This window comes from Poecilia reticulata, chromosome 14 (genome assembly GCF_904066995.2).
Source record: "Poecilia reticulata chromosome 14, P_reticulata-male-v2, whole genome shotgun sequence".
NCBI classification, from domain to species: Eukaryota; Metazoa; Chordata; class Actinopteri; order Cyprinodontiformes; family Poeciliidae; genus Poecilia; species Poecilia reticulata.
The window spans coordinates 2938190-2955037 of NC_088843.1; the positions used below are offsets into that span (position 1 = coordinate 2938190).

At 38.8% G+C, this 16848-nt stretch overlaps 1 protein-coding gene across 7 annotated transcripts in view; it reads right to left on the reverse strand.

Moving 5' to 3' along the window:
• The window catches only part of septin8a (septin 8a), a 40225-nt gene extending 23377 nt beyond the window's left edge, over nt 1-16848 (reverse strand). For 3 of the 7 annotated variants that reach the window (XR_014090799.1, XR_014090798.1, XM_017308578.2), the window contains exons 1-4: nt 16671-16842; nt 6305-6419; nt 4936-5131; nt 2074-2260 (exon numbers count right to left, since the gene is read on the reverse strand). Coding sequence is in view for 5 of the 7 variants with exons in the window: in XM_017308578.2 (XP_017164067.1) it covers nt 2074-2260; nt 4936-5131; nt 6305-6419; nt 16671-16700 (528 nt within the window). In the remaining 2 variants the exon portion in view is untranslated. Of the gene's footprint in view, nt 1-1295; nt 1398-2073; nt 2261-4935; nt 5132-6304; nt 6420-16670 lie in introns of those variants that run through there. The other 4 variants (XM_008426923.3, XM_008426924.3, XM_008426925.2 and 1 more) reach the window with 4 other exon arrangements.

The following is a 16848-nucleotide window of genomic DNA, read 5'->3' on the forward strand; positions in this document are numbered from 1 at the left end:
GCAACAAATGTTTGATTACTGAAACCGTCTTATGACTTGATGTTAATCATATAAAACTACAAAAACTTTGTCTTCAAACCATTAAAAATAGCTCTAATGCATTGCAGTCATTTAATTAGCTTTTATTACGATTTGTTTTTAAATTGCCTCGGTCTCTCCTACACCCCATTAATTAATTATGGCTATAACAATATAGCCATAATCTGACTTATTTCAGGTAAAAATATTTCCAACTAAAAATAAACTACAGGTTCAACTTTTCCGATCTCAACAATGTCGTTAAAAATCAAACTGATTTACTTCAAGCTCTCTCTATTTTGAGGAGATTATTTTCATCATATTGTCTGGCTGGAATAATGCCAGGGGTTGCATGTCTAGTCAGCTACACTAAACAGAAATGCAGCAAAACAGATTAGCCGCAAGCCAATACTGTCAGTAGTAAAACTTGCACGAGAGCAATGAAAATGCCAGAAATCAATACGTTTGAGTGTGACTATTGACTAGAGCGCAGCTGATTATTGACCTGCAAACATGTCAGCTGTAGCCATGTCAAAGTAAAACTTAAATGTATTAGACATGCCACCCAGAGGACAATTTTTAAAGGTTCTTATGAAAAGGTTTTTGGATTACAGTCAAAACAAAAGCAAAGAATGAAAGATGAACTGAGAAAACAGCAGTGGCTTGATTTATGTTTGAGCAACCTTGCCTGGAAGAAAACAGCCTTCTCCGTATCAATGAACACTCCACGTAGAAGTTGTCATGAAGTCAAAAAGACTCAGCGGTTACCAACTTTAGTTTGAAGTCAAAGAGGTAATGAAGTTAAAGAAAGGAAAAAAGTGTCAGAAGGTTTAGAAAAGGAAACTATAGGGGGGAAAAAATGCATGCAACGTATTCCAGCAAAGTTGGTGTTTTATCTTTTACAGAATTTCTGTGTCAACATGCAGGATTAGCAGATGTTGGAAGTCTTTTGGAGATATCAGCTAAGGTTAGGATCTACTAATTCTTGTCCCTGCGATTAGCTAACTGTGCTAGTAGCTAACATAAGATGTTAAACAGTTCAAAAGCTTTGCAATATTGTCATTTTTATTTTAAATGGATAGTGAAATCCTTCTTAACTGCAGAGCTGAGCTGAGTAACCCATACTACTCTTTGTCACACACCTGTTGTAATAACCCACCTGGTTGAATTAAAGAAAGATTCTTATGGTTCGTGTAAAGTTATATTAGCAAATCAAAACTCCCTCTCTCACATCTTGGGCAGCTATTTAAATTTTTTAATAACTTTGTAGAAATTACCATGAGCGACAGTACATCCATCCATCCATCCATTTTCTTTACACCCTTGTCCCTTAATGGGGTCAGGAGGTGCTGGTGCCTCTCCAGCTAACGTTCCAGGCGAGAGGCGGGGTCACCCTGGACAGGTCGCCAGTCTGTCGCAGGGCAACACAGAGACACACAACCATGCACACACACACACTCACACCTAGGGGCAACTTGGAGAGGCCAATTAACCTGACAGTCATGTTTTTGGACTGTGGGAGGAAACCGGAGTACCCGGAGAAAACCCATGCATGCACAGGGAGAACATGCAAACTCCATGCAGAAAGACCAGGGCCGGGAATCGAACCCAGAACCGTCTTGCTGCAAGGCATTCAATTTTTAAAAATTGTGAGCTAAACTTGGAGGAATTTATTATATTTGCATATTTTCAGAGACGCTAATCCTTTGTTTAATTCTATAATTGGTATGTTTGTGAATCTGCATTGTGCCTTTTGGAGACAGCACGCTTTGAAACTAAAATACTTTCTTTAAAGTCAATTTTTATAACAAAAAAAGAACAAAAACAACTCGCGTTACCTCCAAATAACTCTCCCTGAAACCCTACCACCAAGTGGAAACTTAAGTTTTTCCTTTCAGGACAAAGAATCCACACCCTGACAGAGACGGATGAGGAATCCCAGCAGTTCATTCAAATCCCCTCCATTCAAAGTGAAGGAGAGGTTTGGATTTCAGGTAAGCAGGAGTTAGTTTCTAGGCTATAGGGTAAAAGAGTGTGCATGTCACTTATGTATACCTTGCTGTCCAGTTTCTTCATTGTGACCAGGTCCAGGGACTTGAGGGAGTGTCCTGTTGGGGCGATGAAGTAAAGGCAGATGTGGATCCTGGTGTCATGGTAGTTAAACAGCGAGCGTTTGATTTTCAGCTCCTCCTGCAGATAGTTTTCAAACTGGGTGTCGATGTAGTCCACGATTGGCTTGTAACTGTGGACAGAGCCAAAGACAACCGGATTTATGCCTTTTTGCTAAAGCTAAATATTTTTCTTCCCATTCATGTGTTGATAATGAATATGTAAGGAAATATGAACTTGTCGCTGAATAAACAGACCAGTAGAATTATGTTTTCAGTTACTGTGTGTTCTGATTCAATGCCAAGATCTCAGCTTTGTACAGCTTGGTTCCAATCAAAATGATCTTACAAATCAGCCTGTCCTCTGTGGGACATAAACATGAAAACTTAACTTCGGTCATGTTTTTCTCATGAGAAATTTAAACGTGTGGATAAAACCCAGAGTTTTTCTAAAAGTCAAACACTATTGCAAACAGACAGCAACAGCATAATGTTTCTTAACACCATACAATAAGTTTCTTTAATCAACAAAAGAAATTTTAAGAAATGTAAAATATGGCACTGGAAAAAACTAACAGAATGGCTGAAATACACTTCAACTTGCTCGCAGCTGCATCTGCAATCTAATTTCAGTTGGCTTGACCTGGAAACAGTAATTTCCTTTACACTAAGCATGTGTTTGAACCGTTTGATTTAAATACTGCAGCTTATAATACGTACAGTTTGGTTCATTTTTCATCACGCATATATATCTCACAATTAAAAGTTCATTTCTTTTTAAACCAGATGATGTTTTTTCAGCCCCAGGGTTTTCTCTGTTTATGTTCTGTTGCCGTCTTTGTTTGGGATGTCCGGATCAAGACATTTTGTTCCGTATACAAATCTCACTAAATGCTGTGTTTTCCAAAACCAAGTCTGGCTCTAACACTTGTCACCGAGCATTCAGTAGAAATCTACACCCTGTCAATATGTAAAATGTACTAGTACTTTTATATGTAACAACAATTTGAAACAAGTGTCAAGTTAAATCTCTTTAAAGACCTGCAAGTCAAACAGTTTGGTCCAAATTTAATTAAAATAATCTGAACAGTTAAAACAGTTCAAAAAGTGGCGTCTATCATGAATGGCTAAGGACTGAGAGGACAAAAACCAAATGAAGAAAAAACACAGAAGCCCAGAGCAAGGAGTGTTTTCCACCAAGAAGAAACACAAAGTAGCTGGACTCGAGGGCAGCAACAGCTTTGTTAACGGCTTCTTGAAGAAAAGTTAATTAATCATTTCTATGGGAAAGAAAAACAAAAGTACAAATAGTCTTTAAATAAGAATTTTTAAAAAGGCTGCACAAAGTTAGGAACAGCAAAATCTCAGCAAGACAAATTGATAGCTTCAGTCAGAAAAGAGAAACGGTTAAGGACAGAAGACCTGCAGGAAGGTGTACAAAGAAAAACTAATGGCAGCCATAGGTTTGTCAAATGACCTGAAAAGAGGCAAAGCTAAATATGAGCTCTGGGGGTATTTTCTATGAGCGGAGAAAAAACACTTGTACAGAGAACTGGTGACAGCAACAGCTTAACCAGTGGCTTTATTCATTAAAGAGACACAGCTATACAAATAAGAATTAAGCCAGGAGTACTTTCTAAGAAAAAAAAAATAAACTTTAAAAAGTTAACAGCTGCCAAAGCTCTGTCCATCCAGGAAAGAGACTCAAATAACACACTGAAGCACTGTGTTGAAAAAATGAAGGGAACACGGAGTTCAGGACAGTAAATAACTCAATTCAGCTAAACTGAATCAAAAATGAATTTAAAAAAGTACATGTTGTTAATGGTAGCAATAACTTCACAAAATCATCTGACAACTCATTAGCTCTTCTGTTAATATTTTATTTCCATGAGTTATTTCTGCTGCCGTCTTATTTCTTCCAGCCTTGACCACATTTGAAATTCTACCTGCGATGTACGACACGTTTTTTTTTTTTCTTACACATTTATTTCAAACGAAGCAGATTTAGACTTGGCAGAAACGAGTCCAAAGTGCAAAGCTGCTGCTGTATGAAGTCAGCCTTTAAATTCAACACAGTTCCTTAGTTTGCTCTCAAATAATAATTTTAATCTTATGTTGCAAAATATTTTAACAAGCTTATAATAAAGCAGATGAATGTTAATTGCGCCATGCAGTAGTGACGATTAAGCCATCTTGGCTCCTATTCAACTTCAGGATGTCCCACATCACTAACATTTTATTGCTCATAGTGAGACAGAGGTTAACAATCTTTTCCATTTCCTCAGTAAGTACCATGTTTACAGTCATCTGTCCTCTACCTTCACATCTCTCTTCAATCTTCTCTGTGGTATGCACGCGCTCTGACCTTTTGAAGCTCCCTGTGTTCATTTCCAGCTCGCTGCAGGGCCTGTCCTTCAGCGCGATGGTTCATAAGGCCCACAGAGAAACGCTGCTATCAAAGAGCGTGAGAGTGCAGCTTGCTGGCTGAGCCACAGCGAGTACGCTTCATTCCACAGCTAAATGTTTTAAAAAAATAAATAAACTACTTCCTCTTTATTTTTTCCCACCTCCTCCCCTTCTAGTCCCACAAGACACAAGAAATATGTGTGGAATTCCAGAGTGATGTTTCTCTCACTGGTGTCCACATCAACATTTGCATAGCAACATCTTATAAGTGGAAATTTAAAGATGAGGCATGGATTTGAAAAACATAAAAAACAAACAACTACATCAATTGTGATTTACAGAAAACTTGATATTTACCAAGATATTTCAGTGCTGTGATGTGCTATTTTATTAAATTTACCTGTCCTCCTTGTTGATCTGGTCACCAAACCCAACGGTATCAACAATCGTTAGTTTGAGGTGGACGTTGCTCTCCTGGAGGTCGTAGGTTCGCGGCCGCAGATACACGCCATTCTGGTAGTGGCTCGCCTCCTCATTTTCAAACATGGTGTTAAACAGTGTGTTCATTAATGTTGATTTGCCAATGCCAGTTTCTCCTGTGAAAGAAAAAAAAAGGATAAAACAAAGTTAGTTGACTAAATTATTCAGTGATAGCTTGGGCATCTTGTCAACATGATTATGCAGAGACCACTGAGCAAAAGTCTAGCTATCTGTGAATTCTTGGCACTTTACTTTCAAAGAACCAGAGCTTCTTGCAGCCTGAAATGAAGTCAATAAAAAAACAATAAAAGTCCTAACAAAAAAAATCAGAGATCTTCGGAATGAATGAACAAATGATAGTGAGAAATTACAAAATTAGTGGGGGCGAAATAAAATCAACAGCAGATGGTTTTCATAGTCAAACAAAAACTAGATATACAAGCTCACCATGTGCAAGTCTCACCAGACCATGGTAACAACACCCTTCAGTGTTGATGCCATTACCGAGTTATTTCCAATATAAATGAGATTTTTATCAATAAAGATGAAGAAAGAAAGCACAGTTGATTAAAACCTTTTAGAAGAAAGCTATTTTTCTGCAACATGTCAACACATGTCTGCAGTTCCTTTCACTTTGCAAGAAAGCAGTCCTCATCTTGAGGACCGTGGAGGCTGCGTGTGAAAATGAACATCCAAGAACCACATGACTGTACATCAACAGTTCAACCCCACCATGCTCGGAAATTCACTCCGTTTCATCCTGTCATCATGGAAATGTGGGCAGCCTTTTATTAGTTAAGGTGAAGATACAATTATGTAGGAGATACACACAGACTATTGTGCAATGCCATCTATGCTATTGCTAAATCAAAATGGTAAAGATAAATCAAAATCAAGTCATTACATTCATCTCCACGTTTGATTTAAAATAATATTTTTATTTCAAAACAACACAAAAAGCTTAGATTGGAAATCAACCAATAAATTCTGATCAGTGCATTCACTACCAAGAATTTATTCACCCTAAACCCTCAAACTAAATTATGTCCTGTAGGTTCTTTTTCAAATGTTGTTTTAGTTTTGGCTGTAATCACAGTTACTTTCATACATTTAACTTTACTTCCTGTTAAATAAAGTAAACATGAAGAAGCTCTTGGACATGATTGTGTCTATGGACTGTTTTTCCAACAGCAGGTTGTTTCCACCACCAGATCTCCACTGGTTACCATGTCTGCAGCACATCCAATATTTCACACTTTATCATCACACAAACACATTTTGTTACTCACCTACGCAGAGGATGTTGAAGCAAAAACCCTGTGTGACCGATTTACTGACCAGTTGGTCAGGGAGGCTGTCGAATCCAACATGGCCGCCCAGGCTGAGGTTACGTTTCTCCTCATTCTGGAAGACACGAGACAAAACATTAGACGTCTGGTGCATGTCAGGAGGAAAACATATGGCAAATATATTAACTGAAAGTAAAAAGACACGTTCACTTTTCTATACAACATCAAAGATTTTCTGCTCAGTGTGCAGCTGTAAAAACCATCAGTTATATGCGCCGAGGTTTAGTTAATCAGCGCCTGCAGCAGGGATGAGCGCGAATAATCCCCCACATGAAGGGACAAGAGACTTGGGAACAGAGAATGGTTAAAAACCCTCAAAAATTAAGAGTTTCATACTTATGGGATCTATTAATGTTTCTGTTAAGTTGCTATTTTTAACAAATGAGAGTCCACAACCAATATACTGTTGTCTATAGGGGCATCCCAGAACATAACGGACAAAGATCTCAAATATAGGACAAACTAAACCTGGCAGGCAAAACTGCTGGAAGTGTTTGATCGTCTATCTGAACTGAAGCGGTCGAGAGAGAGCAGACTGCACCTTGAGATGAATACAGCCACCCAATCCCGCCTGGCTCAGCCACGACGGGCTGCATACTTGAAGGCTGATGTCACTCAACACGAGCAGCCTAAAGACGAGAGCTCAGCTGAACGCAACAGAAGCATTCAGCTGGGGGTGGAGGCTGGCTTCCAATACACACCAGATCACTAAATGACCTCACTGAGGTTCACAATGAAGGATAGTAGGGATCTGCAAGTTTTAGGGTGAATAAAGAAGAAAAAAATGGAGCACATAAAAATAATTTGAGCAGAAGCACAAAATGTATAGCGCTACTTTTACACAAGAAAATACCAAAAGAAATTGGTATGCTGCAAAATCTTAACAGCAGATTTGTTTCAATAATTAAACTATTTTGTTAATAAATCTGATAAATTCTTCACATGCATTAAGTTTATAATACTTTTCCAGTTATTTGTTAAGTGAAAAATTTGTCAGCTGGAAGCTATTGAATTCTCCATAATTTAATTAACTGCAGCTATCAACACAAACAAAAACCCAAGAAAAGACTGCAGGAATGAGGAGGAGCCCTTGTTTGTTGCTCACTGTAAACTAAGAGCTTGTTTTACAGTCTTTATGTTTTCCTGTGGTATTTAGCTAGCTGGCTGAACATTGCAGAGATACTAAGATTCCTGCAGAAGGAGGAGGAGGGAGGAGAGAGGCTGCTGGCTCTACTATCATGCCTGGAAGGAAACCAGTGCAATCACACTGAAGCTTCATGAGGGGAAAGTTTCAAAAAGGAGAAGTTACGCAAGTCTTTATTTACAGAGGAAATGATCTATATGAAGGATGTCACGATGCTTCCATCAGCATATTTGTTTAAAAACGCAGTACACGTAAAACTGAATAAAACTTCCTTTTTTGTTCATCTCAATTCATATCCTCAGTCTGGATGGCTCAAAGTATAAATCTCGGGTAACTGGGACTCGCTGCACTTATTCTGTACATGGTATTCAGTCTCCTTTACTCTGGTACCCCAAAATAAAACCAAGCTGCTTTCCAAAGTCACTGAATTAGTAAATCCGTATATATCAGAATAAATCCAGCTATTTTGAAGGTCTGAAAAGTTTATTAGAGAACAAATGGCATCGTGAAGACCAAGGAACACAGCAGACAGGTGAGGAATAAAGATGCGGAAAGCACATAATTATATCTGAAAACACACAAGAGATCTCAAGAAATGGCTGTCCACTTTAACCAACAGCTCAGGAAAGGAAACAGTTGATGGGGGGATTACTAAGGATGCCAGTAGTAACTTTGGAAGGGCCGTAGAGAACCGTTGCAGGGTTTCCCCCAGAGTGTTATAAGCCTGGCGGGCCACCAGACTATATGCCCCCCATCAGGGTAAATGTTGTTAAGTCCTAAATAGGATTTGTTTTACACACCAATAACATTAAAGACAGATTAAGCTAGGTTTATAGTTAACGCACTGAAGTGGGTACAAAGCGGTATGCAACAATTACACAGTCTCTGCACCTGAGTACTTGTACACTTTAGAATTTTTGTAACTTTTAACATTCAACACAAAAAAGTTAAAAGTTACAACATTGTTCAAAATCCAGACCTAAACCTAACTGAGAATATGAGGCAAGATTTGATAAATGATGTTCATATATACGCTACCGAGCTTCAACTTTTTTGGAGAGAATATCGTGAAACAATTTCAGTCCCGGTGAGTTGGTCTATCACATGAGATCCCATCAAAATGCACTGAAGCATGTGGTTGCAACACAACATGTAAAGCTCAAGAGGTATGGAAACTTTTTAAAGGAGCCATAATCAGCTATGAACAGGTAAGCCACCATTTAAATCTTGTTTCTGCTCCAAACTCAAAGTGCGACAAAGAAACTGTACAATTGAAGAGAACAACAAATGACTCAGGTGATAATTTAGGGTTAACCTCCTACGCTGAATCACATCGAGCTCGACTGTGTAGTGTATGTTGTGGGAACACACACACACAGGCAGATGGGTTTGTGACTGAATGCTCCAAACTGAGCCTGCTGACCAAAACCAAAAGTGTTATCTTTTGGGATCCGACTGAACAGAAGTGCAGACGTGGACACAAAGCCCTCCAGCTGGGACTCAACCACGTCAGTCAAGACTGGACTAAATCATAACAGTCCCAGATCCTTCACTTTTTCCACAACCATAGCAATAAAACGCTGAATTACTTCCTCCAAAGGTAAAATCCATTATTTCTATATAGTATATTATCTATTGCTCTACTGTAAAACCCTTCCCTCAGTTGGAACCAGCTGCACCCACAAAATGTACACAAAGTTCAAACAAACACCAAGCCTGTCAGCTCTGCATACATAAAGCATAACTTTAACTTAAACGCCACAAGAAGAATCACCAGAAAACAGCAGGATGTTCGACCAACAGTTACAATCAGGCCAACTATGAAGAATCTGATTCCACAAACCCAAGCTGTACAGACAAAGGAAAAGCAGAGATACGGCGTGGAGCATGAGAGGAATGAGAAGCTTCTGGTTTAAGGTCCCAGAGTGATGAGACAATAACGCTCCCAGACCACCGTATCACCAGGCCAACAGGAAACGGATGCACAGAGGAGGCCCCAAGACGCTTTAGAGCCAAATGAGGCGCTAACATTATGGGCTAGTTAGTACAATGTTATTACAGCACAGTGGGCTTGTAACATGCAGAGTTTAAAAAGATCTTTTTTGGTCACAGATACTAAGAGGTAAAGTGGAAAAAAGGAGACTGAGAATAATCTCAAAACTTTGAGTGAGAACTACCCTGTTCAATTCAACAGCAAAAACAAATTACTGTTAAAAAGGGAAAATAAAACATTTTTAAAAGATGCTAGTTTGAAACACATTTTGATTCAGATTTGATATTCAGTCCTCTCTGGTGGGATTCTTTTAGCATAGTTTTTCTTCTCGACTTTGATTAGGCCCTTCCAAAAAGTAATTTTTCCAAGTTTGGATGTACGCATGGATTCACTTTGAGCCATAAAATCCCTCTGCTAAACCTACATCACGATACGGCCACCACCTTGTTTCACTGTGGATATCATACACTTCTGGTGATCTTACTGATGCTTTTGGGTCAAACATGCCACGTAGCATTACATCCCAAAAGTTGAGGTTTTGGGAGATTTTAGTCAGGCGTTTAATTTTTATGGAAGAAAGGGGCACTGTCACACATGTCTCATTAGTCCACACATAGGGACATGTAGAAGTCACTCCTTTCATGCTGCTGTTGGCCTTCCTGACCAGTTAAGTTCGTCTTTGTATTAGTATTGAATAAACTGTCAGTTCTTGTGCCGTTTTTCTGAGTGGTATTTGATGAAGAGTGAATAATACCCATTAAAGCAATGATTTAGCTTCACATTGTGCCTGCTGGTTGTAACGGCTACATTGGACAACATATTTACCGGTGACTCATGAACATAAATTATGTTCATGAGTCACCGGTAAATATGGCTGAACTGAAATCAAGATATAAGGGATTTATATAAATAGATTTATTTATTTTTGTTTTAAATATCTGAAAAACTGGCAAAATGGTGGTAAGACCTTTTCTGTTTTATCCACATTTTCCACTTTATACTGTTTTTTTTGTTGTTTTTAAGCAGTTTGAGGAATCAGGGGTGAAAAGTTCAACTGCTACTGCACAAGTTACTCAGCAGATTGTTGCCAGGTAACCAAAGAGTGAGTGAGTTGCTAAGAGACCAAAGAGTGAGTGAGTGAGTGAGTGAGTGAGTGAGTGAGTGAGTGAGTGAGTGAGTGAGTGAGTGAGTTGATGTCACCAACAGACTGAACGGCTAAAGTCTTTCCTCTGCCTACATCTCCCAGAATGCTGTGGGATTCTGGATCAGAGTTCAGTGAAATCATTGAACAGTCTATCAGACATATTATCTATTGATGTTAATCACGTCTATCGCTATATACCGATTTATTACCCATCCCTACCGCACACTCATTCAGCCTTTGTAGAGCAGCAAAGAGAAATGTGACAAATATTGCAATAATAACTGACAAGGTGACATAAACCAACAGTCGCGAATCAATCAGCATCTCTAGACGCCATTTGTTTTAGTTTTAGTCACTACGTTATTTTGGTCATCTTTTACACCTCCAGGCCTCTGTCCATACCTGCCTCGACCGTCTTGTTTTTGATAAGACAGAGTCTCTGAGTCATCTGACAGACCGCCACACTTCACTGCAGCTGATGCTCACCGAGTATGCCGGTTGTTCTTTGCACGATTTGAACTCAACCGTCATGTTTTCCTACTAAATTTTCAAAAACTTGTATCAACAGTTGCTGAAGTGCACGTTTGTTTCAGGGTTTTTTTTCATCCTTCCAGTCTTTATGAATACATGTTTGAATAAGTCTGGTGTTTGACTTGCAGTCTGACAGAAAATGCTGCCAGCAGAAACCATGATTTCACACAGTCACTGCATTGACCACCAGAAACCGACTGTTGACCTGATAGTGGAAAAAAAGAAACGGCGGTCTCAAGTATGAAAATATAACCTTTCTATAGCTATAAATACTTGTGTTGCACATCCTTTAAGAGTTTCTGAAGAATGAATCATGTCTAGAAAGTTGAGAACGTGCAAATGTCAGTTTGAGGGTTTTTGAACTAAGTGCTGGGTTTATAAATCAACTTAGGTTTTGTGAGGGGATCTGACCACATGGTAACCTCAACAACAAACCAACACTTACAGGCTACGCTCCTTACATGAAGTGGCTGCTGACTGGTTTTTCCTGTCTGATGGCTGCTGGGTAGTTTCAGTCAGTAGGATAAAGGTTTTGGTTTTTTTTATCATGAATTCATTGAGCAACACTTTTTATTTGCCCCGACGTTTCTCCTAACCACACCTACCCATCTCACAGTCGCATGCCGTCAACCTCCTGTACATACTCGGGCCGGCAGTGATGTTGCAACGGCAAAAAATGTTGACGGTTGAGATTTCAGCGTCGTGTTTCCAGTCAGGAATGCAACTACAACAAAGGAATGAAAACTAGTTTCTTCATGGCATTTCTCACTCACGCACATCAACTGTATCACCAGAGTCGCTTTATTCATGCCAACAGGAAGAGAGGAAGAAAAAAAAAAAAAAACACAGATGTGGTGAAACGGAGAGGAAGGATTTCATGAGGTAGATATACTTTGCTTTTGGAAAATATGATGCGGCGTTCCTACTTTCACCTAAACGTTCCACCTTTTCCAGACTACAGAGGTCCCATAATGTTTTATAGTGAATAATAAAAGACTTTTAATATGGAACCTGGAAAAGTCAGAATCAGAGAAGAAGGAATGAAGAAAGGAGAAAAAAAGACGAGAGGTTTGAACAGAGTTGGGACAGAAGAGAAGAAGAAAAGACAAGACAGAACTGAGGAAAGCAGGGAAGGTAGGAAGGAAGGAACCAGAGACAGAAACAAGTTTTTCTCCGTCTTCATCCACCACACTGGGAGTTTTAGCATCTCAAGTTTAAAGTCCATCCAACAAATACATGTACCACTGTACAAAATTATATGTTTGTAAATCAAAAATTGTAATGTATTCTTAAAAAAAAATTCAAAAATCTGTTATCAATGTGATAGAATTTCTTGTACTTCCTCAAAAACAAAATTATTAAAAATTTCAACGACAACAAATGTATTTCTCAGTTATGATTTGGTTTTGATCCAAAATATCAACATTCCAATCAGCAAAATCACCATGAGCTACTAATTTAGTGCAAATAAATGTATTATTAATTAAATGAAAATTATTATAGACACGTTTACAGCAATCAATACTTTCTTAGGATCATGTTTTCCTAATATCACACAGTCCACACACCCTGCATGCTTACAGTTTAAAACACACTGCAAGGCCTCATAAAGAACATCTTTGGTGCAAATACACACACTGCTAGTCTTCAAGAGGAAGAGCATTACAAATAATCTATAGGTTACATTATTTACAGTCTAAGCAATCAACCTGAAGATTACGATTTTCATAATTAAAAACACACTAATGAAAGCACCACAGAAATAATTCATAACCAAGAAAAGGGATTTTATTCCTGCTTAAAGGCAGATAAAATCAATAAAAGCATCAATGATGCAAACAGCTGAGTGATGATGGGTCAGATGGGAGCAGACAGAATCTCACTTCTGAGGTGAAGAAACATCATGAAACACTAAATGTTTCCCAACATCATATTAAGACATATGTTGGCCTTATTTCTTGAGTTTTCTTCAGATTGGCAAGTACTCATCATCACTAAAGTCGCTGTCACTCTCCATCAAGGTTATGGTGGTTGATGAATTTGCCTCAGGAAACCACTGGATTTTATATTTCCTATGCAGCCAAGAACAAACAACCCACAAACATCAGTATCTGTTGTACAATCGGACCTGAAATAATACAGCAAATTTCTTCCCACTTGTTTTGGTGCATAAAACTAGTGAGTCTTCAGAATGGACCTCAAAGCAGAGCACACATGAACACTTCCTTGTTCCTTGTCTCTTTGCTTTAAGCGCTCGATGAAGCTAATTTCATTTTATGCATGCAAGACTCCAGGGCGAGGCTCTTCATGGTCAGCAAGCACTGTACATGCTGGATACGTAGTGGGGCATTTTATTACATAACCATTTATACGATGCACAATCAGATGCCGCTACTAAACGAAAACAGTAAAAGTTACTGGTCAGTCGGGCTCAATCGATCGCCTCCCATGCATACTGCTCAGAAATTCATCCCAAAGCTGCCATTTCCATCAGATGGGGTCGATGTGGACCTACAGTCTGACAAGCCGCATGTCTCTATCAATAGCTGCACATAATTAACAGCGGTCGCTTTACGCAGTCAGGCAGGAGGGCATGACAGTTTGTTCAATGTGGTCTCACTTCGTTCACAAAGTCAGACAGGAAGTCAGTCAGTCAGCTGCAAACTCTGGCCTGTTCCCCTGCTTTCTCAGCATTTCCCTCCAATCAATCCTCTGGTTTTGTATTCCAAGAGAGTCATTAAAATATACATCTATAAATATCACCAGTGTGCAAGAACTCCTGGAACGAGTGCTGGACCTAAATTAAAAAGTACTAATTGAGCAATATCGGGTTCCCTCTTTTTTTTGGATCGGCTCCTTTCTTCTGTGACGACGTGTTGCACCACTAAGCAGTAGGAGTGGCCCGGAGTGTGAACTTAATCTCTTTATCCCTGGATCTCTGTGCTGCTTACTGTCCAATTCAAGAACCTTTTCAAGCATCTGCCAAAAAAGTTAATCCCCACTCTGTAAATCCCGGTCGTTTGCGCCGGCCACTCTTCTATGAAATTCTCTCTGCTACTATTATTACAGTGTTACTGGTGTTTTCTATAAACTGTCCCACCCTGCTGCTGTTTCCATTGGGTCACACTTGACTGGTAACGCTCATTATTACAATCCGCGTAAAACAAGCTCCAACCCAATCTGAAAATATGTCCATCTACTGCTGCTTCCTCTGTAGAGAAAGGCTGAGTGATTCAGCATCTGACTAGAATATCTACACACTGTAAGCATACATAAAATTACTAAGTAATCATTTAACCTAAAGAATTAAATCTATTTTTTCTCTCTTTTGTGTCACTGAAGAAAAGTTTCAATAGCTTCTACTATAAGCCAATGGGAGACCCTGTGCATATTCTATAGTCTGTTGCTGGAGGATTGTGTTAAGTCCCTATGGTTACACTGGCAGCCGTTGTGTCGGTGTGCATGGAAAAATTATACAGTAAACATTTACATGTCTACTACAGTATCTTATTAAGCTAGATTTAAATGTAAATTACATTTAGCTGCATTAATAAGTACAAATTACTCTAAGGTACTGACAGATTATTTGAGTTTTTCGCATTGTTTATACAAATTTAGAATTTGTAATACCGTATAACTTTTATTTAGATTTCAAATCAGATTGAAAACTGCACTAGATGCAACATAAATACATACCGATAAATACAGCTTTAGTTATTTTATTCATAACCAGTATTTGCTTGGATTTTGGTCAAATGACTTAGAAAGAATATAGAATAAACCCTAGCTATTTTTTGTTGCATTGAACAAGTTTATTTGTATAGCACATTTCAGCAACAGGGCAGTTCAAAGTGCTTTACGTCATAAAAACATCGTAGACTTATCAATTATAAACCAGCAATAAACATTACATTGTGTCAAATGCCATCATCAAAATTACCAAGTTAATATGCATTAAAAATATTGATCAATGTTCCAGTTACTCCTAATCAAAGGCAACTCTAAACAGGTGGGTTTTTGTAATTGTCTTTATGCAATTCTGAAGGTTCAGGTCTGAGCATGTTTTTGCCGTTGCGCTACTCGTACAGTAACTCAGCCATAACAAGATGGATTAGCTGATTAATAAGGACGGCTTTACTTTTCAAACCAGACCATTTTTGTCTTTCCTGTAAGCAACAAAACCATTCTTGTAGTCTTCTTTAAGCCAGCTGGCCAGCAGTGCACAACAAACAGTAGAGGAGGGGCAGTGCTGTGCTTCTATACAGTCCAAGATCACTCCAGTGCATAACAAGAGATTGTTTTTAGCAGTTTTGAAACCATAGTCCTTTCAAACTTTGGTGTGTCTATGTATCGGAAAGCAAACATTGCCAAATAGAAACAGAAAATTGCTTCAAATAAACAAACTGAAACAAAGTCTGTACTAAAAGTAGCACAGCAGACGGATCTCACAACAAAAAAGGTTAATACACACACATCTTAGCTTTTCACACTTCTTCCTATAACAGCTTTTTTTGTATTATTCAAATGTTGTTCATATTTTCAGACACAAGCATACAAAATAAAATGAAGTGACTTGATTGACTACATACTTCTCCAGCCCAAACAATGTCTGTTGTTAATTTTTAAAAAACAACTTACTTTTAAACTTTACCTAAACTTGTTTAAAATAATTTAATTTCACATTCTACAGCAGTGTTTCCCAACCCTAGTTCTCAAGTCACACTTGACTTTAATTAATGGCTCATAAAGAGGTTTGGCTGAACAGCAATCATTTGAGTCAGGTGTGTTAAAGCATCTAAAACATTCAGGGTTAGGCTGGGAAACAATGTTCTAGAAAAATGAACATGACCTTTAGGCTTAATATGGGACTATTAAGGTAAGTAACTGGCGTTTAATCTGACCATTATGAGATTAATGCCAGTACTTAAAATAAAAACATAAAAGTCTTTTTAAGTTGCATACATGATCTCTGTGTAAGTCATGTGCACAGACTCAGTTTCAGGTGAAACTGAATCTTTTGAAAGTATTTTGAGCATACCTGGTTCAAATGAGTCTACAATTCAAAGCAGCAAATAAATTCCCATTTAAAACGGAGGACTTTCATCTGCAACTATTCACACTGACAGTGTCGGTTGCCGTTTCCTTGCTGTTATGTTTGAAAGCACTTCATTTAACCGTTAATGTTAGCATAACACTAACGCCCATCAAACCAAACATGCATGGGTAGAAAATGAACATATTACTATAAGCAAGTTAGAAATTGCAGCCACATTTGATTAGACTTAACAGCGACAAACCCACTGAGTCACCGTCGCAGAAATCACTTCCACCATCTCGTCAGGCGCCGATGAACAGGCTCCATAAGCGGGGGAGGCTTAGCTACACACCCGCATATTAACGACAACCAACCAAGTGCTCCTCCTAAACGCTGCGCTTTTACCGTTTTCTGCTCCGCTGACGGGACTAAACACGAAGCGTAGTGACATTTGCTTACCGAAAATACGTCCACGTCCGTGGCAGCCATGGTGTGGAATGTGTGTTGACGGCGTGCTGAGCAGCAGACTGAGCAGAGGCGAAAGGGAACAGCCCTCCTCTCTCCTTACTTAGCCTGCTAAACTAACTGAAGGCGAGCTGACAGGGATGGGAACAGAGGGACACAAGGCGGAGACGAA